Genomic DNA, 26,513 nt, shown 5'->3' on the forward strand with positions numbered 1-26,513 from the left:
CAGCCTCATCTGGAATACAATGTACAGTTCTGGGCACCTAGTTCATAAAAAAAGACTTCTTGGAACTTGAAAAGGTTCAGAAAAGAGCAACAAAATTGTTTAAGAGTTTAGGGCAGTGGTTCCCAAACTCTTTGTAAAGACAGCACCCAACAGTATCGGAATTTTCTTCACGGCACCTCATAGCCAAAAGTTTGTTATTGAAGAATGTAGAATAAAAAATATTACATTAACTAAATTGTGTTTGTATGTCATCCACAGTTATGTGGTGAGGGTCAAGATGAGCAGCCACCATCTCTGGATTTGCCTATTACAGGGGTTCTCTAACTCGGTTCAACATCAACCCTACCTTGTTTTGTGTTCTGTGGAAATATAATGTGCAGGGGCGTGCACTTAGGGGAGGCAGTGCCTCCCCTGTCAGTGCGGTGCCTCCGGCTCTCAATGTTAAAGATCCAGAAAGAGGGGATGGGTAGGGGTCAGGGCTGAGCACCTGGCTGTAAAAGCCCCTTTGAAAAGCTGTAAAAGCGGCACCTATAGCAGTGCCTCAGTGACAGGGAGGTGCGTTATGCCTATAGGAAAGCATGCCCCTGTCACTGAGGCAGATATGACTGGGCATCAGATGGCCCTGCAGGATCCAGCCACCAAGGAACATTCTGCAGCCACTTACCCACTCCCATTCTTCCCTGGGAGGAAAGTTGAATTTCCCCGTCACCCAACTACAGCTGGCATGCCAGACCTCCACTCAGGACCGACACTTACAACAGGTACGCAGCTACATGTGACATGGCTGCACAGTGCATCCTAGGACCCTGTTGTGTGCCAGCAACCCCACTCCCAAGAAACCGCTGAGCCCCAGCAACCCCAGCTCCAGAACCCTGTCTGGTGCTGGCAAAGATCATCCTGCTCTCAGGCCACTGCCTGTGGACTCTGTCGTACACCAGCAAACCCACTTTTAAGGATAACGCTGGACACTGGGCACCCCCTGCATTCAGGGCTGAAGAGTAGACTTGTCCCGACAGGGCATGCACCTGTGGCTGTAACCACGGTACTGCCTGCTCCTGTACTGCTGCTACAGGCGCCGGTGATAACTAGTAGGAGCGGTCAGTTTATTGAGGGGAATCATTAATTATATTTTAAAAGGAGGGAGTGGGAAAAGCTAATTATTTTATATATGCAGTATATATATATATATATATATATATATATATATATATAGGGTGGGGGTGAGTGGGAAACATTAAAAATTCAAGGTTTGGGGATGGGGGTTAGGGGTGATCTTCAATATATGAAGAGTTGATGTAATGACTTGATCTGGGGGGGGAAATAGAGGTCAGAATGTCAGGGGTCAGCATCCCAATAAAGAGAATCTTATCAGTGGCTCCGCAAGTCCCCCCCACTGGTGCCTAAACCTGATACCCCACTCCTTCCCCGGCCACACGCAAGTAAGCCCAATTGGGATTCAAGCTGTTGGTATGTGTATATATATATATATATATATATATCCTGCACATGGGGAGTAGGCCCAGAAAGGGGTCCGGTGCTGGCATGATGACCTCTGTCTTAAGTGCCTTGGGTGCCTCATAGGCTTAATCACACAGAGGGAAAGTTAAAACAGCCCCTGGGCACTGGGGAGCAGTTTCCCCAAGCAGGCCTCTGGGACTTCAGCACAGTAATCGCCACTCATAGCCAGGTATCAGCTCAGTCGTGGCTGCCCTGCCAATCCTCCTAGGCTGTACTCAGTGCCGCACCAGGGGGGGAGGGGCTCTCATGTGCTCATCTGACCCCCGACCGCTGTACAGGAGGGGGGGTGCTGGTGATTGCGGCGGCAAGCCGCTGCAGCGTTCTGGGGCGGGGGTGGTGATTCCCAGTGTGATGCGGTGGCAGGCCGCCGTGTCATTTCCTGGGGGTGGAGGGGGGGTAATAGGAGACCGCCAGTGCCACTCACCTCTCTGCTCCCTGCTTCCTGCTGCACACTGGCTGTACTGCTTGTGTCATACACGTCTGCAGCTACAGGAGAGTATAAAATGTTACATGGACTTCTCCTTAAATTGTTTGTAAAAGGAGGTAACATTCTCTGTTTGAGCCCCTTGGTTGTTTTATGAAAATCTTGAAATCTTGAATCTAGTGTGTACGCTCAATATCGATAACAATGTGTGCTCCCGGGCATTGTTAAAGACCCCCTAGTCATCTAGTGTGTTTGGGGCTTACCAGCCATTGAACTCACGGCACGTCACTGATAATGTGACCTGTTTTAATACATATGTTTTAATGGATGTATTGAAGTTTTTTATATATTGAATACTGGTTGTCTGAGAAATCAAGTGAAAGATACCTAGATGTGTTTGAAACTACATTCTGAATTGTAAGTTTTGGTACGGCCATCAAATAAACTCTAATAGGATAATACACACCCTAAAGATACCTTTATGAGTTCATTACAACACATTTAATTGTGAGTGTGGTATGTCCTCTTATGGCCTTGAAGTCTCTATTGATTCCTCTTCATTATACAACCCTACACACGGGATGCGGTCATTTGGTCTACTGCATTATGGTAGAAAGTCATTAGGTCGAATCCATTAGGTCGACATGCTAAAAGGTCGACATGACTCTAGGTCGACATGGGAAAAGGTCGACATGATTCTAGTTCGAAAGGTCATTAGTTCGACAGGTCATTAGTTCGACAAGGTCATTAGTTCGACATTGTCTATGTCGACATTCACAAGGTCGACATGGAGTTTTTCACTGTTTTTTGAGCCAACATGTGCCGACAGGCGGTATTTCATGCCCTACCATCCACTAGGGCGTGGTGGGAGAATAAAATAGTGTGCCGAGCGTAGCGAGGCACCGTGCCCGACGCATTGCGAGCGCAGCGAGCGATGCGAGGGGATGCAGTGCACTTTAAACTGTGTCCATGTCGACTGTGTTGACATTCAGGTAAAAAAACAGTGAAAAACCCCATGTCGACCTTGTGAATGTCGACATAGACAATGTCGAACTAATGACCTTGTCGAACTAATGACCTGTCGAACTAATGACCTTTCGACCTAGAATCATGTCGACCTTTTCCCATGTCGACCTAGAATCATGTCGACCTTTTAGCATGTCGACCTAATGGATTCGACCAAATGACTTTCTACCATAATGCAATAGACCAAATGATCCCAACCCGTTTTAATGGATGTATTGAAGTTTTTTATATATTGAATACTGGTTGTCTGAGAAATCAAGTGAAAGATACCTAGATGTGTTTGAAACTACATTCTGAATTGTAAGTTTTGGTACGGCCATAAAATAAACTCTAATAGGATAATACACACCCTAATGATACCTTTATGAGTTCATTACAACACATTTAATTGTGAGTGTGGTATGTCCTCTTATGGCCTTGAAGTCTCTATTGATTCCTCTTCATTATACAACCCTACACACTGTGGTTATCTTTCTTCATTTCCCAACACACTGAATCCACGATAATTTGAGAGGAGGAAGAAGAAAACCATCTATGAGAGTTACAGACAACGGTCCAGATATATCCAGATTTTTACATATTGTAACTTTTATTCCCACCACAGATTGCTGTAATGTGATATCAGCTGCTTTCCCCGAGCAGGCAGTGATGCACCTGCGTTCCCAGGGGAACACCCAGCGCTTTTACTGGGAAACACCCTGCGCTTTTACTGGGAAACACCCTGCTGCTGCCCCCTTCCTTCAACTCTTTGAGCGAACGACTCTCCCGTTCACTCCTGGGGTTTGCACATGCGCATATTCGCACATACACAAACCCCGAACATCGGGGAAGGGTGGAAATTCGGACCCCACCAAACTGGTCTGAATCGGCCCAGTAGTTTGGTCCAGACAAAGTTCCTTTTTTTTCTACTTCACTTACAAACATGAATCAGGACTATAATCTCTCCATTTATCCAAATAAGTAAATATCAATCTACAGTGTATCATTTTTTTCTACTCAAATATTACCATAATTTCATCATGTAGTGGACATTGAAAGGTGTATTTGAATATACATTAACTACAGAATACTGTTCTACTTACTCAGTGTACAATGGGTTCCATGGCATGTTCTCACTAACATTGAAGTTTCCTTTTTCTCCATAACTGCTGGTAAAATACACTCCAGCAACAGATGTGATTTTGTTGCCAGGAAAATGGTCCAAAACATTATCTTCTTTGTGGCTGTAAGACCAGTACCAAGCTTGGGCTCCAATAAGCAGGCCTCCGCCCGCCTTCAAAAATGAGACAATCTCCTCTGCCTGACTGTCATCATAACCAGCTGTACAGAGGACTCCTATACCTTTTTTCAGACTAGTATTTGTCTCTACCTTGTGACCAGAGGTAGAGAGGGTCTGTGCAAGGAGACTCAGGCTGCTATCAACACCAATTACTGCATTTGAGGATGGTTTCAGCCAGGATATTGCATTCTTCAGAAAAGCCATAAATTCTGGTTGGTCTAGATATGATTCATGGGACATGACCACTACCCGGCCCTTCCCATACTTAGAGGCAGCAATGAGGACATGCTTGTCAGGACTCACAAGCACCGGGAATGCGTCATCACCAGTCAGGAGCAGTTTGCAAGGCCGACTGCTCCCAGAGAAATCCAGACTCAGGAGACCATGGACAAGAGAACGGTAATCTTCATTTGCAATCATGTTTTCTGTAAAGAACTAAAATAGAATAGTGAGTGGGTAAATGGAAATTATTACAGAGATTAATGAAGGGGCTTATAGGTAGGTGATACTACATACAGGTGGAACAACCAAGCGAGTATACATTTATAGTTAAGAAATATATACTGTATACAGAATCAAATATGTTTTGAAACATTTTCTAAATTTATCTGTGAAATAATTTGAAAGGTTTATCTTATTGCTTACCGAACTCACTGCAAAAGCCAGTTCACATTTAGCCACAAACTGCAACTTTATTAGTAATTTCTAAATGAAAAGGTGTACATATTACTTCTTAACCAACTCTTCAGTCCATTTCAAATGTGATTGAGATTGATTAAATAAAATTGGGTTTTACAGTATGTTTTAATTTAAATTGCTGTAAAATGCAGTGGTCTGGTGATAACATTAGCACATGTCATCATCCACAATATGTGGCCTCAAAGTTAGACTGCCCCACAGGGTACAGGGGTAATCCCCATGTTACTGCTGTTCCAGTATCCTGCACCTCTACCTGCAATCAGAAGGCAGTCACTAGTTTGTGAGCGGTCACACAACCCTACTCCGCTTCATGCCTCAACCACTGTAACAGTGAGCATAGCTATACCTTCCCTTTTCAACCTACCACAATTCTGGTTAAAGAATTGGACTAGTGATTGGGCAAATACAATGCCACTAGTATGTACATTACTCTGCCAAACCACCGCTGTTATACACTTCCATAATCATCAGTTGGAATGTAAAGAATTATAGAGAAAAGCTTGGATATCCTCCAAGGAGGGGAAGTTGAGAGGGAGATGCCCAGGCAAGAGGAGATGTTCTGCTGGCTGGATAACATTTTGGAGGTGAAGAAACAGGTGATGTCAAGAGTGAAGTGGGATGGATGGAGATGGGGAGTGAGGCAGAGAAGGGAGATGAATGTGGCATAGTGCCGCACAGGGGCGGATTGGCCATTAAAGCCACCGGGAATTTTCCCGGGAGGCCGGCCGACCCTGAGGCCGACAGCTACCTGTGACACTGACTGAATCAGGGGCCGGCCACCGCGGAGTGTACTAGCGCCGGTGGCCGTGCCCGGAAGTGGTCCCCGTCTCCAGCTTTGTTTGCACCCATAGCTGCGCACTTCCTGCTTCAGCATTTTTACCGAGGAGAGGACGGAGGCCAGCCGCAGCGAACACCAGCAGCTCAGGTGGCGGAGCTGCGGCTGGGAAGACAGCGGGGGTGCCAGTCAGTCCGTGGAGTCAAAAGCCAGAGAGAACACCTCCCCCTCCTCCCCGCTGCTGCTGCTCTCAGTGGCTGCTGCTGCCTGTCACACTACAGGCAGCAGCGCGAGCAACATGAAGCCCAGGGCGGCTAAGCTCCTTCCCAGCCCCCATATCCCAACCCCCCTGTACATCAGTCACGATCAGTGAATTGATTGTCAGCAGAGACTTGACAGGGGTCGGAGCTATACGGAATGGATGGGCAGAGCCACGCGGGCCAAGGGGGCGGAGCTACACGGGAGCACAGCACCAGCAGGGATGATGAAAGGAGAGGATGAGGCTGAGCTGCCACACACATTTTAAGGTAAAAAAAAAAGTGTGTGAGAGCAAGTAATACTGTCAGCAAACTATGGGCCTCATTCAGATCTCATCGGTACTGAGTGCATTCGCACGCAGTACCGATGTTGCACGTCTGCGTAGACGGGTATCTCTGCGCATGTGCAGGCGTATCGTGCGTGCACCCACGGCGACCTTTCGGTTCGCCGGATGCACGCACCCATGGGGGGGGGGGGGGCGGAGATGGGGGGGGGGCGCTGGGCTGCCCCATTACCATATTTGAACGCCCAGTGTTCCATGGGCGTTCCCATGAGAACGCTGGGCGTTCTCATAGTAATGAGGCAGTGACGCGGGTGTGGGGGGTGGGTAGCTGACATCACCGGATGTCAGCTGCCCGCCCATATCCGTCCCAGCGTGCACGCAAATGTACACAACTGAAAAGTCACTTATATATGCGTGCACGCTAAACATCATTCGATGGTCAGTGACCATCGAAAGATGTGGGCGGATACCCGAGCCATGCAAATGGATGTTTATGCAAAACATCCATTTGCAGCTGTTCGCCGGGCGGGGTTTGGTGGACTCGCGAACATGCGAACAGCCACACTGACAGTGACAGGCTGGGGCTGCTCAGGGCTTGCCCAGTCCCTGTGTGCGGCCCTGCCTCCTCCGCCTGTCATTGGTGGGTGGCTGCCGTCAATGAGAGTGGACCCGCCTCCTCCTGCACGCTGTTGTACCTGTCCACTGCCTGACCCTCCTCCTCCAGCTTCCTCAACATGGACCATGCCATGCCAAGAATAATGAATAATGGCATGGTGATCCCATAATGTGTAAAATAAAAATATAAGTGATTCCCTGAACAGTGGCAACGCCGCACACAGTGCCCTGCTGGCTGCTGCTATATGCGGCCCCGCCTCATCCCGCCCGGCCTTTCTCCGAGTGACCGAGTCCCATTACTACTGTTCTCCGGGACTCGGTCACTCGGAGAAAGGCCGGGCGGGATGAGGCGGGGCCGCATATAGCAGCAGCCAGCAGGGCACTGTGTGCGGCGTTGCCACTGATCAGGGAATCACTTATATTTTTATTTTACACATTATGGGATCACCATGGCATTATTCATTATTCTTGGCATGGCATGGTCCATGTTGAGGAGGAGGAGGGGGGCAGTGCTGCACCGCTGGGTGCGATTCCGGACTAAGATTGGCTCCGCCCTTTACACCACTCCTTCTGCATGGTCACTGTCTTCCCTCTCTGCCTGGGGTCTCCTGAAGCTCCGCCCCTGGTCAAAGTATGCGATGTATGCCCTTCCAGAGGTATAAATATGGCGCCAAACAGAGCTGTAACCTGCCCTTGGTGGGCGTGGAGGCTGCAGCGGGAGCCATTGGCGAGGCTGTGTGGGAGCAACTCGGGAGGGCTACTGCTAGTGCACATCTTCTCTTTGCTGCCGAGGAAGAGAATCAGGTGAGAGGGTCCTGCCTGTGCATCCATCTATGCCCCATCCATCCATCTCTCTCTCTGTGGCCCCTCACATCCATCTCTATCTCTCTGTGGCCCCTCCCATCCTCTCATCCATCTCTTTGCGGCCCATCGTGTCCGTCCCTCATTCTGTGCCCAATCACGTCAGGCTTTCTCTCTGTGCCCTCTCCCAATGTGTACTGGGCATAATGGCGTCTGTTGTAATGTGTACTGGGCATACCGGCGTGTGCTTTAATGTGTACTGGGCATTACATAGTGTGCTGTAATGTGTACTGGGCATAATGGCATCTGTTGTAATGTGTACTGGGCATACCGGCGTGTGCTTTAATGTGTACTGGGCATAACGGCGTGTGCTTTAATGTGTACTGGGCATTACAGAGTGTGCTGTAATGTGTACTGGGCATACCGGCTTGTGCTTTAATGTGTACTGGGCATTACAGAGTGTGCTGTAATGTGTACTGGGCATAACGGCGTGTGCGATAACATATACTGGGCATTACAGAGTGTGCTGTAATGTGTACTGGGCATAACAGTGTGTGCTGTAATGTGTACTGGGCATAACAGTGTGTGCTGTAATGTGTACTGGGCATAACAGTGTGTGCTGTAATGTGTACTGGGCATAACGGTGTGTGCTGTAATGTGTACTGAGCATAATGGCGTCTGCTGTAATGTGTACTGGGCATAACGGTGTGTGCTATAATATATACTGGACACAACGGCATGTGCTTTAATGTGTACTGGGCATTACAGATTGTGCTGTAATGTGTACTGGGCATATCGGCGTGTGCTATAATGGGGCGTGCTATAACATATACTGGGCATTACAGAGTGCGCTGTAATGTGTACTACTGGGCATGACGGCATCTGCTGTAATGTGTACTGGGCATAACGGTATGTGCTATAACATATACTGGGCATTACAGAGTTTACTTGGCATAATGTCGTGTGCTGTAATGTGTAATGGGCATAACGGCTTCTGCTGTACTGTGTACTGGGCATAACGGTGATGTGATCCTGGTTGGTGTACTGTATATAGTGTTTTCTGGCTCTTTCCAGAGAGAAGCAATGTCCAGTATCAACAGCCTGAAGTTGAGAGTGTGTAAAGTCAGGGGTTAGGGCCAGATGTATCAAGCTTCAAAAGTGATAAAAAGGAGAGTGATAAACAGTCAACCAATCAGCTTCAACCTGTTATTTTTCAAACCCAGTCTATGAAATGACAGGTAGGAGCTAATTGGCTGGTTGTTTATCACTCTCCATTTTATCACTTTTGAAGCTTGATACATCTGGCCCCGTGCCAGACAACCATGGGTCCATCCACATTTTACAGTCTTACCAACCAACACAAGTTAATATTGATGAATCTGATATTCAGACACTATGATGCTTTAGTTTTGCCTGTCAACAATCTATCTAAGTGCATACCTTCCAACTGTCCCACTCATCGCGGGAACGTTGCGGTATTTTGGGACATTCCTGCGTCCCTCCCACCGCCAGCAGTGTCCCGCCGCGGGGGGGGAGGGGTAGTTGGGAGTCCCCCCCTGTCGTCCGTGAATACACACAGCATCTATTCTTGGAGGTAGGGGGGCTGGGGGCTGGGCAGCAGCTTATAGAGCTTCTGGGCATGCCTCCACCGCAGCGAAAAAGGGACGCTGCAGCGCCGTTAGTATAGACCACGCCCCCTTTCCAAGAGGCCAAGCTCCCGGAAATTTGACGCGCCCCCATGTCCCTCACCCGGTGTCTACGAATGTTGGGAGGTATGTAAGTGTAGTGATGTGGTAATCCTGTCTACTGTTATGTTGGCTCCGCCCATTATTGAATTGTTGCCGCCCACATGAGGCCACTTCCAGAAATATTCCAGGGCCAATTTTAGTCCCCAATCCGCCCCTGGTGCCGCATGTCTGAAGGATTGTGAGAACATGGAGGCTTTTAAGGACTCTGTGACTATAGTGTGGGCAGAACTATAGGAATTGAATATAAATTTGAAGTGAACAAGATCCACAAGAATGTATAACTTCCTCCATATGTGTAAGTTAGTGCAGAAGCACCTTTGGATGGAATCTAGTCAGTGCCAGGGTTGGGGTTTTGTCCATTACCAAAGCTAAGCAAGACCATGCTACCTCTGCTGCACAATGAATTGGGACTTAAGAAGAATTTTATTAAGGTGATGGATCAAAACAGATCTATAATCAGCTACCTTATGAATATATTTCCTACATTTAGGGATACTTACATGGTATGTTTATGCTATCCCTATGACCATAATTAGAAGCCTTAAAGTGGGGCATAATTTGTAAGAAGCATTATTGTGTGGGGCATAAATTGGCGTCAGGGGCATAACTGTGCACATGCATATTTTTAAAGGGTGCAGTGTGTGCTGAGCATACAGACCACTGGGGTCCAGGAGGGCCCACACCACAGACCCTGCACCCATTTTTGTCAATAGTTACCCCCGACGATGGCAGACATTTTCCCACTATTTTGAGAATATGCAGTAGACTCTGAAACATAGTTCAAGCTGGAATGAAGGGGGGTGGGGGCTGACAGAGTTTGCAGAAGGGCTTCCTCCTCTGTAGAATGCCCCTGTAAATGTATGTGGCGTAATGTGTAAGGGGTATTACGATCTGCAGCATAATGTGTAAGGGGAATTATGGTATGTGGCATAATGTGTAAATGGCATAAGGTGTGCTGCATAAGGTGTAAGGAAATATATGGTGTTATATATGTGTAAATGGCACTACTTTAAGGAGGAAAAAAAAGGAGAAATAATGTAAGGGGTATGAATCCGGACTTTTTTTCTTCCTGTGGAGGCCATTGTCTGGGTGTGCAAGTTGCAAAACTGAGGGAAAAAGGTAGGCATTTCCTTCAAGGTCATGCTGCCACACCAACTTTGTGAAATAATTCTTACTGTTTTAAACACACACTTTTTTACCTGTTTGCACTGGGAGAAAAATTGCATAGAACCCACCTCGTTTGTTTTACCATGGGGAGGTGCCAGAAACTCAATCAAATTTTACTTTTATTTATGTGTGTGGATTATTAGATAGACAGGGGTAAATTAACTAATATCAGCCTTACAGACGGGTACACATGGGATTGGCCGTATATGGCCCAACAAAACGAATGGAGAATACGGCAAATTTGCAAAGCTGCTGAATTCTCCAGATTCATATTTTCCAATGTTATAGCTGTTCATGTTTCACTGATGTACTTCCGGCTAACAAATACGTATGACCCTGTCCAATGTAAAAAAAAATAGCATAAATAATTTAAAAAAATGGTATGGCGCCGTGGCGCAAAAAAACTGGGTTCCCCCTGTATTTCTGTAACCAGCACCAGGCTCATGCGCTGATCCTGGTTCCAAAAATAAGGGGGACAAAATGAGTAGGGGACCACTGTATTTAAAAAAAACCATCACCAGGCACAAACAGCCAGCAGGCTAATGTCGGGGAGACTTTTTATACAAGCTCCCCTGGCCAAAGCATTAACCCATGGCTGGTCAGCCTGGGGCGGGACCCTGGGGGAGTGGGGACCCCCAAATAAAGGGGTCCCCCCCATTCAGGGAACCCCTCAGCCTGGGCTAAAGCCTGGGGCTGTCCCGGGTGCCCCTGGTACCCAGGCTGACCAGCCATGGGTTAATGCTTTGGCCTGGGGAGCTTGTATAAAAAGTGTCGACCGGTTGTGGCATGACACTGCTGGCTGTTGGAGCCTCATGCTGGTTCTGAAATACGGAGGGCCCCTACGCTTTTTGACCTCCACATTTTTGGAACCAGGACAGACTCAATGAGTCCGGAGCTGGTTTGGCTCAGAAGGGGGGACCCGATGCCGTTTACACATGTGTAAAAAATTTCCATGACCAAAAATTGCCAGATATCACATGTGAATTTCATTTGTACCCCTGAAACCACATTTAATTAAATTTTTGCAATTTTGGGCAACAAAATGCAATTTTAAAACATTTGATTTAATGCAATTTTGGAACGTTACAAAAACTGCATCCTACTACATGACACCCTGTATATCTATGAACTGGAACCAGTCTGGTTTAAATGTTTAAATTAATTGTATTTGTTGTAATTTTTTTAACCCCTTCCTGACAGAGCCAGTTTTTGCGTTCCTGACAGAGCCCTTTTTTTCAAATCTGACATGTCTCACTTAAGTGGGGATAACTTTTTTTTGCTTTTACTTATCCCAGTGATTTTGAGATTGTTTTTTCGTGACACATTGTACTTCAAATTAGTGGTAAATTTGGGTCGATACAGTCTGTGTTTTTTTGTGAAAAATACCAAAATATCGTGAAAAAATGGAAAATTTAGCGATTTGCAAAATGTTAAATTTTCTGCTTGTGAGACAAATAATCTTACCACTCAAAATAGTGAATAACTAACATAGACCATATGTCTACTTTATGTTGACATCATTATTTCAACTTCCTTTTAATTTTTTGGGACACTAGGAGGCTTACAATATGAATAGCAAATTCTCAAATTTTCAAGAAAATTTCAAACACTGATTTTTTTAGGGACCAGTTCAGTTCTGATGTGACTTTGAGGGACTTGTATGTGAGACACCCCCATAAATGATGCCATTTCAAAAACTGCACCCCTCACAGTATTCAAAACAGCATTTTGGAAGTTTGTTAACCCTTTAGGTGTTTCACAGGAATTAAAACAAAGTGTAGGTGAAATTTCAAAATTTATTTTTTTTTGCAGATTTGCAATTTTAATACATTTTTCTAAGGAACACAGTACATTTTACTAGAGAAATGTGACTGAAAATTGATTCCCCCAATTCTTTTGTTTTCATAAATATCCTATATGTGGCCCTAGTGTGCACGGTGACCAAACCACAGGCTTCATAATAGAAGGAGCACCTACTTGATTTTGGAGCCTCCTTTTTATGAGATTATTTTTTAGGCACCATGTAGGTTTCTAGGCACCATAAGATGCTAAAAGTTAGGAACCCCCCCACAAGTGACCCCATTTTGCAAACTACACCCCTCAGGGAATTCATCTAGGGGTATAGTGTACATTTCAAACCCCCAGGGGTTTCACCAATTGTGGTACAACTGGGCAGTGAAAATGAAAAATTATTTTTTTTACACAAAAATACAGTTCTGGCTCCAAATTTGTCATTTTCAGAAGGTATGAAGGAGACAAAGCACCCCAAAATCTGTGCCCCAATTTCTCCCGAGTACGGCAATGCCTCACATGTGACCAAAAAATACCAGTTGGGTGCATGGCAGGACTCAGAAGGGAAGGAGTGATTTTTGGATTTTGCAGCTCAGATTCTGGTGGAATTTTGGTGGGTGCTATGTCGCATTAGCAAGACCCCCAAAGCACCAATACAGTGGAACCCCCCCACAAGTGACCCCATTTTGCAAAGTACACCCCTCAGGGAATTCATCTAGGGGTATAGTGTACATTTCAAACCCCCAGGGGTTTCACCAATTTTGATACAAGTGGGCAGTGAAAATGAAAAATTACATTTTTTTACACAAAAATGCAGTTCTGGCTCAAAATTTTTCATTTTCAGAAGGTATGAAGGAGAAAAAGCACCCCAAAATCTGTGCCCCAATTTCTCCCGAGTACGGCAATGCCTCACATGTGACCAAAAAATACCAGTTGGGTGCATGGCAGGACTCAGAAGGGAAGGAGTGATTTTTGGATTTTGCAGCACAGATTCTGGTGGAATGAATGGTGGGTGCTATGTTGCACCAATACAGTGGAACCCCCCCACAAGTCACCCCATTTTGCAAAGTACACCCCTCAGGGAATTCATCTAGGGGTATAGTGTACATTTCAAACCCCCAGGGGTTTCACCAATTTTGATACAAGTGGGCAGTGAAAATGAAAAATTACATTTTTTTACACAAAAATGCAGTTCTGGCTCAAAATCTTTCATTTTCAGAAGGTATGAAGGAGAAAAAGCACCCCAAAATATGTGCCCCAATTTCTCCCGAGTACGGAAATGCCTCACATGTGACCAAAAAATACCAGTTGGGTGCATGGCAGGACTCAGAACGGAAGGAGTGATTTTTGGATTTTGCGGCTCAGATTCTGGTGGAATTTTGGTGGGTGCTATGTCGCATTAGCAAGACCCCCCAAGCACCAATACAGTGGAACCCCCCCACAAGTCACCCCATTTTGAAAACTACACCCCTCAGGGAATTCATCTAGGGGTATAGTGTACATTTCAAACCCCCAGGGGTTTCACCAATTTTGATACAAGTGGGCAGTGAAAATGAAAAATTACATTTTTTACACAAAAATGCAGTTCTGGCTCGAAATTTTTCATTTTCAGAAGGTATGAAGGAGAAAAAGCACCCCAAAATCTGTGCCCCAATTTCTCCCGAGTACGGCAATGCCTCACATGTGACCAAAAAATACCAGTTGGGTGCATGGCAGGACTCAGAACGGAAGGAGTGATTTTTGGATTTTGCAGCTCAGATTCTGGTGGAATTTTGGTGGGTGCTATGTCGCATTAGCAAGACCCCCCAAGCACCAATACAGTGGAACCCCCCCACAAGTCACCCCATTTTGAAAACTACACCCCTCAGGGAATTCATCTAGGGGTATAGTGTACATTTCAAACCCCCAGGGGTTTCACCAATTTTGATACAAGTGGGCAGTGAAAATGAAAAATTACATTTTTTTACACAAAAATGCAGTTCTGGCTCAAAATTTTTCATTTTCAGAAGGTATGAAGGAGAAAAAGCACCCCAAAATCTGTGCCCCAATTTCTCCCGAGTACGGAAATGCCTCACATGTGACCAAAAAATACCAGTTGGGTGCATGGCAGGACTCAGAACGGAAGGAGTGATTTTTGGATTTTGCAGCACAGATTTTGGTGGAATGAATGGTGGGTGCTATGTTGCACCAATACAGTGGAACCCCCCCACAAGTCACCCCATTTTGCAAAGTACACCCCTCAGGGAATTCATCTAGGGGTATAGTGTACATTTCAAACCCCCAGGGGTTTCACCAATTTTGATACAAGTGGGCAGTGAAAATGAAAAATTACATTTTTTTACACAAAAATGCAGTTCTGGCTCAAAATTTTTTCATTTTCAGAAGGTATGAAGGAGACAAAGCACCCCAAAATCTGTGCCCCAATTTCTCCCGAGTACGGCAATGCCTCACATGTGACCAAAAAATACCATTTGGGTGCATGGCAGGACTCAGAAGGGAAGGAGTGATTTTTGGATTTTGCAGCTCAGATTCTGGTGGAATTTTGGTGGGTGCTATGTCGCATTAGCAAGACCCCCCAAGCACCAATACAGTGGAACCCCCCCACAAGTGACCCCATTTTGCAAACTACACCCCTCAGGGAATTCATCTAGGGGTATAGTGTACATTTCAAACCCCCAGGGGTTTCACCAATTTTGATACAAGTGGGCAGTGAACATGAAAAATTACATTTTTTACACAAAAATGCAGTTCTGGCTCAAAATTTTTCATTTTCAGAAGGTATGAAGGAGAAAAAGCACCCCAAAATCTGTGCCCCAATTTCTCCCGAGTACGGCAATGCCTCACATGTGACCAAAAAATACCAGTTGGGTGCATGGCAGGACTCAAAAGGGAAGGAGTGATTTTTGGATTTTGCAGCTCAGATTCTGGTGGAATTTTGGTGGGTGCTATGTCGCATTAGCAAGACCCCCCAAGCACCAATACAGTGGAACCCCCCCACAAGTGACCCCATTTTGCAAACTACACCCCTCAGGGAATTCATCTAGGGGTATAGTGTACATTTAAAACCCCCAGGGGTTTCACCAATTTTGATACAAGTGGGCAGTGAAAATGAAAAATTACATTTTTTACACAAAAATGCAGTTCTGGCTCAAAATTTTTCATTTTCAGAAGGTATGAAGGAGAAAAAGCACCCCAAAATCTGTGCCCCAATTTCTCCCGAGTACGGCAATGCCTCACATGTGACCAAAAAATACCAGTTGGGTGCATGGCAGGACTCAGAAGGGAAGGAGTGATTTTTGGATTTTGCAGCACAGATTCTGGTGGAATGAATGGTGGGTGCTATGTTGCACCAATACAGTGGAACCCCCCCACAAGTCACCCCATTTTGCAAACTACACCCCTCAGGGAATTCATCTAGGGGTATAGTGTACATTTCAAACCCCCAGGGGTTTCACCAATTTTGATACAAGTGGGCAGTGAAAATGAAAAATTACATTTTTTTACACAAAAATGCAGTTCTGGCTCAAAATTTTTCATTTTCACAAGGAATGAAGGAGACAAAGCACCCCAAAATCTGTGCCCCAATTTCTCCCGAGTACGGCAATGCCTCATGTGTGACCAAAAAGTGGCAGGACTCAGAAGGGAAGGAGTGATATTTGGATTTTGCAGCACAAATTCTGGTGGAATGATGGTGGGTGCTATGTCGCATTAGCAAGACCCCCAAAGCACCAATACAGTGGAACCCCCCCACAAGTGACCCCATTTTGCAAACTACACCCCTCAGGGAATTCATCTAGGGGTATAGTGTACATTTCAAACCCCCAGGGGTTTCACCAATTTTGATAAAACTGGGCAGTGAACATGAAAAATTACATTTTTTTACACAAAAATGCAGTTCTGGCTCAAAATTTTTCATTTTCACAAGGAATGAAGGAGACAAAGCACCCCAAAATCTGTGCCCCAATTTCTCCCGAGTACGGCAATGCCTCACATGTGACCAAAAAATACCAGTTGGGTGCATGGCAGGACTCAGAAGGGAAGGAGTGATTTTTGGATTTTGCGGCTCAGATTCTGGTGGAATGAATGGTGGGTGCTATGTGGCATTAGCAAGACCCCCGAAGCACGGTGAAATTATGAACCTAATATTCCATAGATGTGTGGTATATTTTAAAACACTCCTTTATACATAGGCCGGGTTTGTCGGGGCAAGTGTCACACTGGAAAATAGTTTGCTTTCTTATTCCCTTTTTATAGCAAACTTTGCACCTTTTTTGTGTCCTGCCCTTTTTTCCAGTGGAGGGGATTTCATCAGGAAAATGCTGCCCTGGTACAATACGGGGGCCAGTACTAGAAGTACTGGGGCCCTCTGCCTGCTGGTTCCCAAATATTAGGCCCTTTATGACTTCCTCTTGAAAGTGCATAAATGTCCCCCTCTGGCCGGTAGAACGGAATAGCACGTAAGCGTTATACAGTGCCATCTGGATGATATACACGGCCACCTTCTTGTACCAGATTTTTGTTTTCCGCAGGGCACTGTACGGCTTCAGTACCTGATCTGAAAGATCCACTCCGCCCATGTACCTATTGTAATCCAGGATACAATTAGGTTTTGAGGTGTGGGTACTGGTACCTCGTACAGGGACGGAGGTGGTACTGTCTCCGTGAATTGTTGTCAGTATAAGGACATCCCTCTTGTCCTTATATTTGACCAACAACATATTTTCGTTGCATATTCCCCTGCTTTCACCCCTTCTCATTACTTGGGCAATGTGCGTTTTTGGGAGGCCTCTTTGGTTCTTGCGCACAGTACCGCAAGCTGCTGTACCTCTTGAACCAAGGGCCTTAAACAGGGGGATGCTAGTGTAAAAGTTATCCACATAGAGGTGATAACCTTTATCCAGGAAGGGGTGCACTAAATCCCAGACAATTTTCCCACTAACACCTACGAGGGAGGGGGGGCATTCTGGCGGTTCAATTCTTGAATCCTTCCCTTCATAAACCCTAAACCTGTGGGTGTACCCTGAGGTGCTTTCACACAGTTTATACATTTTTATGCCATACCTTGCCCTCTTACTGGGAAGGTACTGGCGGAATTTAACCCTTCCTTTAAAATGTATAAGGGACTCGTCGATACAAATAAATTTTTCAGGGATGTACACCTCTTCAAATTTGGCACTGAAATGATCAATGACCGGCCTGACTTTGAATAGCCGGTCAAAGGTGGGATCATCTCTGGGTGGGCACTGTGCATTATCGGTGTAATGTATAAATTTAAGAATTGTCTCAAATCGAGTCCGGGTCATGGCCATACGGTAAAATGGAGTACTGTACAGAACATCTGTACTCCAATATTGCCTAATTTCTGGCTTTTTTACTATGCCCATATGAAACACCAGACCCCAAAACGTCATCATCTCTACTGCATCTACAGGGGTCCACCTAGCAAATGATGACGTGGGGTTTTGAGCAATAAACTGCTGGGCATATAAATTAGTTTGGTCCACCATTAAATTTACAAAATCATCAGAGAAAAATAATTTGAAAAAGTCAATTTCTCTGAGACCTGTGGAATCAAATTGGATTCCTGGCATGGCCAAAAACTCAGGAACCTGGGGCTCAAAATTGTCTGGTGGTGGGGTCCATACGAGATCAATTGTTTGGGGGGGGGTCTCAGCTGCTCTACGGGGGCGTCTTTGAGGGGGTCCCTCATCATCAGAGGAGGAAGAGGAGCTTAAGGCGAATCCTTCAAATTCCCCGCTTGCATCACTGGCTGTGTCAGAGTCAGAAGCAAGCAGGGCATATGCCTCCTCCGCTGAATACATTCTTCTGGATGACTGTGATGACATTTGGGAGGACATTTGGGAGGACATTTGGGATGCCATTTTTATTTTTGTGTTACTGGTAGTGAAATGTTTCAACACGTGTATAGTGTAGGGGGGGGTACAAACTTTATTTCAACCCGGGGGATATGTAGTGTGTATGTAGTGCAGAAAAAAAAAAAATACTTTATACCAATAAAAAAAAAAAAAAATGAAGGGGTTAAAAATAAAAAATTGAAGGGGTTAAAAAAAAAAAAAAAAGGTCCTGCGCCAAAAATTGAAAAAAGCTGATCAGTGATGTACGTCACTGATCAGCGCACAGTGGCCACAGGACACCCACAAAATCACAGTGTGTGTAAAAAAAAAATTAAAAAAAGACCCCACAGCACTCACAAAAAAAAAAAAAGGTGATCAGTGATGCGACACTGATTACCAGTGAGGTGCAGCAGGTGCACAACCTTTGGTGCAACTGACAGGTATATATATAAAAAAAAAAAAAACCTCTGCACCCCCAAAAAAGTTGCTGATCACCTCAGATATAGTGATCAGCACAAAAGGCGGGGGCAGCAGACACAAAATTTAGCACTCTCTGTCACTCTCTATCACTCTCTGTCACTATCTCTCACTATCTATCACTCTAGGACACTAAAAAACCTGCACCCCCAAAAAGGGGGGGTAGCAGACACAAAATATACACTCTCTATCACTCTCTGTCACTATCTCTCTCTATCTCTCACTATCTATCACTATCTATCACTATCTATCACTCTATGACACTACAGCAGCAGCACTGACAGGTATATCTATATATAAAAAAAAACCTGCGCCCCCAAAAAGTTGCTGATCAGTTAATTTATACTGATCAGCACAAAAGGAGGGGGCAGCAGTCAGTTATATAAAAAATATATAGCACAATCTGTCACTATCTCTCTCTATCTCTCTCTCTCTATCTCTCTCTATCTCTCTATAACTATCACACTGCAGCAGCACAAAATATAGCACTCTGTCACTAGGCCTCTCTATCTATCTCTCTCTCTCTATCTCTCTCTATCTCTCTATCTCTCTCTCTCTATCTATAACTATATCACACTGCAGCAGCACAAAATATAGCACTCTCTGACACTATCTCTCTTTCTATCTCTCTCTATCTCTCTCTATCTCTCTATCTCTCTCTATCTATCTCTCTATCTAGCTATTACACTGCAGCAGCACAATTTCACAGCACAGGAAGGCACAAGTAGCAACAGGATCCAGGAAGCATCCAGCACACTACTAGGCACAGATCAAGCAGTGATCAAGCAGCGATGAAGCAGTGATCAGGTAAGTATGGAGCAAGGTTCTGGTCAGTATATGGCGGCAGGTGGCACGGTGACCGCACTGCACGCTATTCCAGACCGGAATGGCGTCTGCAGTGCAGTCACCGTTAGTTTAAACCCCCCTCCATGGCTGTGATTGGTCCGTCGGTCCGACGGACCAATCACGGCCTTTGGGGGCGGGCGGGGTGAGGTGGGGTGACACCAGTGTCACCCTTACACCCCGCGGTGATTGGTGCTGTACTTTACAGCACCAATCACCTCCGATCCCGTGTCACCGGCGAACGTTATTCGCCGGTGACACAGGAAAACGCTGTAATTGGCTGTTCACACTGAACAGCCAATCACAGCGATCGCCGACGGGGGGCGGCATCGCAGCCCCCCCTGGGCATGCACGGACATGTCTGCTGTCAGGGACAGCAGACATGTTGAAACTGTCACCGCGTCTATAGACGCGGTGACAGTTTAAATCCATGACGTACATTTACGCCATGTGTCGGGAAGTGCTTCCCGACCATGACGTAAATGTACGTCAAATGTCGGGAAGGGGTTAAATAAAAAAAATGGTCTCCATTCAATGTTGAACGATTTTAATGTTCTTATTTTAAAGTGGCACACCATTGGATCTTTTACAGAAATTGTTCAGGAATGTTGGCGCTATCTGAGATTGTGCAGCTAGGGAACAGGTGAAATTGGTCTTTGTCAATCACCAATGATAGAAATAGTACTGCAAGAGATATCACACAGTGCCCATAAGCGCTATCTCCGTTAACATGTGACAAGTGACACCCTATGATAAAGATGGAGTACAATACATAACTTATATAGAAACACAGGTGACTGCTGCTTCCAAAGTTCCAATTGAATAACACGTGTTTCAAATCTGAAAAAGATATCTCCAAAAATCCCAATAGTGGAATTCTTGGAGGGAAAAAGCAACAATCTAGTGTAGTATTTTTGACCAGAGGATGCTTTTATTTGATAGATGCACTCACAATTCACCAATAAAATGAAAGCACATCAAATTATCCTCAAGGCATATGACTGGCATATGACTGGGATAATGTGTGCTTCCTGTAAATAAATATTTTGCTATTTTTATTACCTACTGCACCAATGGTATTTTTCCTGTTTGGTCTCCGTCACACCCATCAAAAACCCTGGAGGGTGTGGAGACTTGTTATTACAGGTTTCGAGTGCTCTCATATGGTCACTGGAATTTATATGGAATAAGCCCAGCTGTCATATGCCTTGAGGATAATTTGACGTGCCTTCATTTTATCGGTGAATTGTGAGTGCATCTATCAAATAAAAGCATCCTCTGGTCAAAAATACTACACTAGATTGTTGCTTTTTCCCTCCAAGAATTCCACTATTGGGATTTTTGGAGCTATCTTTTTCAGATTTGAAACAAGTGTTATTCAATTGGAACTTTGGAAGCAGCAGTCACCTGTGTTTCTATATAAGTTATGTATTGTACTCCATCTTTATCATAGGGTGTCACTTGTCACATGTTAACAGAGATAGCGCTTACGGGCACTGTATGATATCTCTTGCAACACCATTGAATCTGCTACTAGCGCTAGGGCTGTTGAGCCTGACTAGATGTTGGCCGTGAAAAGGTTAAGGGACAATCGAAGTTTGAATATGGGTTTAATCGGATGACCCCTTAAAAGCTGTCATAAAGGTCCATGTTATTTCTGTTGTTTTCATGCATTATGATATGTCATTGGAAAGCGTATGACTTTCTGAATGCAACCAGGGCCGCTGAAAGCAACCAGGGTCGCTGAATGCAACCAGGGTTGCTGAAAGCACCAGCGGGCCCCAGAAAAAAAGGGTCATGGCCAGCAGGAGGGGACATGGCCAGCTGCAGCAGGAGGGGAGAAAGACTGTGCTGCTGTGGCAGCCTCTGCTCTCCACCCCCAATGTCGGTCTCTGCAGCAGGGGGAGGGGCGCGGGACCCAAACCCCTCCAACAGACCTGGCCCCGGGTGAAAAGTATCCCCTCCACTCCTCTCTCGACACCACTGAATACAATACAATAAACAGACTCCCTTAAGTGGACCCTTAACCCCTTAATTGGTGGGTTTTCCTGGGGCAGGACAAACCTACCAGGGCAGGGTTGTCCTTCCCCAAAAATACTCCCCACAGAAGGGGCAGCGGCTGCCTTCTGCAGCAGCCCCTCTACCCTGGGGCTGCTGCTGGCTTCAGCTGTTTCTGGCCGCTTGGATTAGTTTGGGGCTGTTTGGGGGGGGGGGTGTCTCGGGAGCACTCAGGTGTTTGGATGCTCAGCTGTTCATCTAGTCAGCCATTCCTGTGTTTGGACGCCCAAACACACAAACGGCTGAGCATGGCTGAACCTCCCGGAGCGACGACGGGGTGAATCAGCAACAGGGAAGATGGTTCACCACTGGAGGCACCACTGTGCACCCTTTATTTACAGTGGCATGCACAGAAATTTCTCGAAAGAGCTGCTTCTTCAGCGCAGCTCAGCCTGATAAATTTCCAGCCATACCACCAAAGGGGTTAAAGACCTATAAGGGTCCATTAAATGAAAGACATTGTCACTTTACAAAAATTTAAAAGAAAATTTACAAAAAAGTTGGATGGGCCTTAAGAGTAGTAATACTGTAGATCAAATTGGTTGTTATGGGTAATATCCCATATTCAATAAAAATCCCATCTAAATAAATTTACCACTTAAAGAAGGAGCCCAGTGGCAAACACAGGATTTTTAGAGGGGGGTTTCCAAATGTAATCCAAAATCTCTCACTCTGGAAGAAAGGTAACAACCCTGAAAATTGTTCTTTTTATACACTGAATACTGTATGGAATACAGTATTAATATTTAACAGTACAGATAGTCTATAGCAAGGGTGCTCAAACTATATTGCTCCGGGACTCCGTCAAACAATAAAAATTATTACAGGACCCCAGTAAGTTACTACTGAATGGCCGCCACATGTGTGGTCAGTGAAGTGAAGTGACCACTTTTGTGACAGGGAGGCAGTGGGTAATGGGGGGATGGAAAAGTGTGACATGTTGGGACTTGTGGTTCTCCAAGTCCCTGCATGCAGTGCAAGCTTGCTGGGACTTGTAGTTCCACAAAATTACACAATAGTTTATTTTTATATTAACCATTTATCAGCCCAATGCCAATCGGCCCAGGGGCACTGGGGAAACTTCCCCCAGCTTGGACATTACCCTGTTGGCTGTTTGGGCCCGGTGCTAGTTGCCAAAATACAGGGGACACCTACTCATTTTGTTCCCTGTATTTTTGGAACCTTGAGTCTGATGCTGCTTTTAGATAACCTGGGGATCCCCTATGTTTTTTGACCCCTAAATTTCCAAAACCAGGACCGGTTCTTTGAGCCCGGGGGTGGTTATGCACAAATTAATTCATTCACACATTTTCATGCCTAAACTTTGCACATTTTCAGGACTAAAAATCCGACCACATCGCACCATATAGCGTTTTTCAGTCACAAATTTGCATCCCATTAAATAGTTGATTTTTTTTATATTGAATGCCAACCTACTGACTGTATGAACCAGAACCAAAACAAGATACAGTAACTAGTCAAGAACCAGAATTGAGAACCATGAATAAAAAAACTAGTATTTTCCCTTCCTAACGTAAAAAACAAGTATTTCTGGTTTGTTTCCTTTTACATAATGTCACAATAGGATGTTTGTAATGAGGTTGAAATTTGCTCATATGATCTATTTTCCATGAAAAACAAGTATGGGCACAATGATTGGACCCATTAAGTTATGGTGATGTCAGTTGCTACGGAATATATGGAACTTTTAAATATTTATGATTATCTTACTATAGATTGTAAGATCAGCAGAGTTGACAAAGCATAAATGTCCCACAGCATTGAGGTGGTGGGTTCTATGCCTTGTCATAGTCAATCTATGCATAACTTGTATTTGTGCTTGCATGCGTCTCTTCCCACACTCCCATGCAGATAGGTTAAATGGCTGCTGAGTAGAAAATGAACCTTAAAAGCTGGCAGCCATTATTGCGATATGACCATTTTTATGCGACTTTGGGATTTTTTCTGACGCATTGCATGAGAAGTAATTTTCCTGCAATTGCGAGGTGCATTCCCATGTGCCTTGCATCACAGTCGCAGATCCTACAGGCTGCCATGAATATTTATTACAGCCCATAGTCCCTGCTGGAATCGCATTTGATACATTGAGTGGTATTCAATTGTTCTATCGAATTGTGCTAGCTTCTAATGTGATGGGAGATTGTGGAGCAATATTCAATTGATCTATTGTTTTGTGCATATCGTGCTCATTTTGGTCAATTTTAGCAATACATTCACACATTTCCACTCACCACCCCTGGACATAGTAAGCTTAAATACTGGTGAAAAACAAGTGAATACCGCCCACTGTGTACAAAAAGACTGTGTACAATGTATTGTATGCGATCCTGCTGCGCATAAGTTGATGGGTGAGGTGGTGGGGTATCTGAAGGCCCTAGTGGATGGGGGCGTGTATACGCATAGTAGGGAATATAGATTTTAAACTCCACTGGAGCTGATTGAGTGAATTATTCCCTGTAAAAGCGCTGAAGGACAAGTGTAAGCTATATAAATAACTGTCAATTAATAACAAATTTAATGAGAGAGGGACCATCTTACCTTTCTGTCTTTTAATAGTATTGTTCTCAAACTGTGGTTCCAAATGTAAAGGGCAACAGAAAGAATATGTAGGCACTAAATAATAAGTGTTAATATATCTATATCTTACTTGCACAAAGTTTATTTAAAAAAAAAAAAGACTTTCTTCATTTATCTACTAATCTTCAATGGTGCTCTAGCCAATCAGCCCCCAATGGCCACACATTTGAACAATGGCAGTTAGGGGCTGATTGTTTTCAGCACCATTTAGGATTAGTAACGACAATTAGTTTTCACTCCATATTAAATGTGCCGCTAAATATCAAACTCTACAGTTTAATGTAAAATCTAAAAAAAAAAAATAGAAGTCTTCTGTCAGCATCTAAGCTGCAAATTTCAATTGGCAGCCCTTTCACTATCTACTCTGTTTCACTCTGATAAGCTTCTAGTTTATGCCATATTTCGCATAAAAAGAAATCCTATTGTCAACATCATTCCTCTCTGCTTTGGCAAGGAACAGAATATAACGAGATACAGGAGAGAGAGAGAGAGATAGAGAAAGAGAGAGAGAGAGAGAGATAGATTATCATACATACATGAGTTGTCACAGCAGCTGCCTGGAGTGGACTGTGAAAGTGACGGTGCAGACAGTACTGTATATCTGAATAGGGTCAGATAGAAAAGGTGTGGCATTCAGACTAGTAGCCAGTACTGCAAACGTGGACGGGGCAGAGGGACGGAACAGGAGGGGAATAGAGACAAAATAGCTGCAGGGTAGTTGTGTCCATATCTACGTGTAACAGATGTTGTGTAGATCTTGGTTTGCAGATAGATCTGGGTGTAACAGAAGTTTCCTGTAAAACTACTTAAACACTAGATAACCAATATCAACTGTTTTCCATCAAACTTTCATTATTATAGTCTGTAAAGTGCAAATCCATAGAAAGCATTCATGCTAGAAAATCTTTAAAAGTAGAAATCCATGTTTACTTTCAAATAAAGAATAAAATTGTTCTATAAAAATGGCCCATTGTGCATCCTGGAAATACAGGGTATGCAGCCATTAGGTGGACAGTGTATAGGTCAACAGTCAAAAGATCGACATGCATTAGTGCGACATAGTCAAAAGGTCAACACAACCAAATGGCTGACCTGGAAAAAGGTCGACCATTTGTTTTTGTTTTTTTTAAACCACCTTGTTCATACTTTTCCATACCCAGTGAGCATAGAGGTAGTATTATAATAGTGTGCCGAGCGCAGCGGTTCACTACTACATTGCACATGTTGACCAACAACATTAATAACCCTGAGGAAGCTTGGTGAAACGGTCGTTGGCTACCAATGACCTCAGCCCCCAATCATATGCCTCTAAAAAATGCACTTTACGTTGTAGAAATGAAATGAAATGAAATGTATGTGTTATGTTAAAAGTCTGTACCAATAGCTGAGATAGAGCGGCAGAAGTAGCGTGGGCGCGTGTCTGGCTGACAGGAGCCGGCTTACAGTCTCCGTGCAGCCTGTGAGACACGGAGCTGCTTAGATATACATAATAGACAGCAGCGGTATGAGTGTATTATTTGGCTTTCTATAGCCAACTCATAACCGCGGGGATACTGTCTCACAAGCCTGCAATAAGGCAATAATAAACGCTGTGAGCGATAACAGCGTATGTTAAATAACTGTCAGCGGTAGCCGCACTGGTATTTATAATAAACAGCGGTGGTATGAGTATATTTTCTGGCTGATCACAGCCGACTCATAGCCACTAGAGATCTGTTCAAATAAACCCAGAATACGTCAATAAAAACATAACGCTGTAGGCAGCAGTAACATTTATTAATTAACTATCAGCAGCAGTAATTTCATATTGACAGCGGCGGTATGAGTATATTTTCTGGCTTCTTATAGCCAACTCATAGCCACCGGAGAACTGTCCTATAAGCCCACAATACAGCAACAACATAACGCTGAGGGCAATAATAACAGCTGTAAAGTAACTGTCAATGACAGTTTTTTCACATAGACTACGACGGTATGAGTATACACTCTGGCTTGTTACAGCCAACTCATAGCTGCCGGAAAACTGTCTAATAAAGCCCACAAATACAGCAACAATAAATGCTGTGGGCAGCAATTATAATTGTGAAATAACTGTCAATAGCAGTATTCTCACTACCGCAACATACCAAACGTAAAAATAACCATTCATCTTTATCTTATGAGCTGGGGTGTATGACTATCACTTATAAAACATACATACCAGATATAGCTCAGCATATGTATGTTTACAAAGCAATATCTGCACGTCAATAAACAAGTGCAGAATGGTTATACTTTATATATATTATAACTGCACAA

The 26,513-nt window shown here is 44.5% G+C and overlaps 1 protein-coding gene across 2 annotated transcripts in view; it reads right to left on the bottom strand.

Moving 5' to 3' along the window:
• TCAF2 (TRPM8 channel associated factor 2) overlaps window positions 1-24,792 on the bottom strand; it is a 56,772-nt gene extending 31,980 nt beyond the window's left edge. Inside the window, exons 1-2 of one of the 2 annotated variants that reach the window (XM_083183180.1) lie at window positions 24,752-24,792; window positions 4,051-4,682 (exon numbers count right to left, since the gene is read on the bottom strand). In XM_083183180.1, the coding sequence (XP_083039306.1) occupies window positions 4,051-4,667 (617 nt within the window). In that variant the 5' untranslated portion in view covers window positions 4,668-4,682; window positions 24,752-24,792. Of the gene's footprint in view, window positions 1-1,942; window positions 2,005-4,050; window positions 4,683-24,751 lie in introns of those variants that run through there. The other variant, XM_083183181.1, reaches the window with a different exon arrangement.
• Between the last annotated feature and the right edge of the window lie 1,721 nt (window positions 24,793-26,513).

Source organism: Crinia signifera, chromosome 4, assembly GCF_055691185.1.
Source record: "Crinia signifera chromosome 4, ASM5569118v1, whole genome shotgun sequence".
Lineage (NCBI taxonomy): Eukaryota > Metazoa > Chordata > Amphibia > Anura > Myobatrachidae > Crinia > Crinia signifera.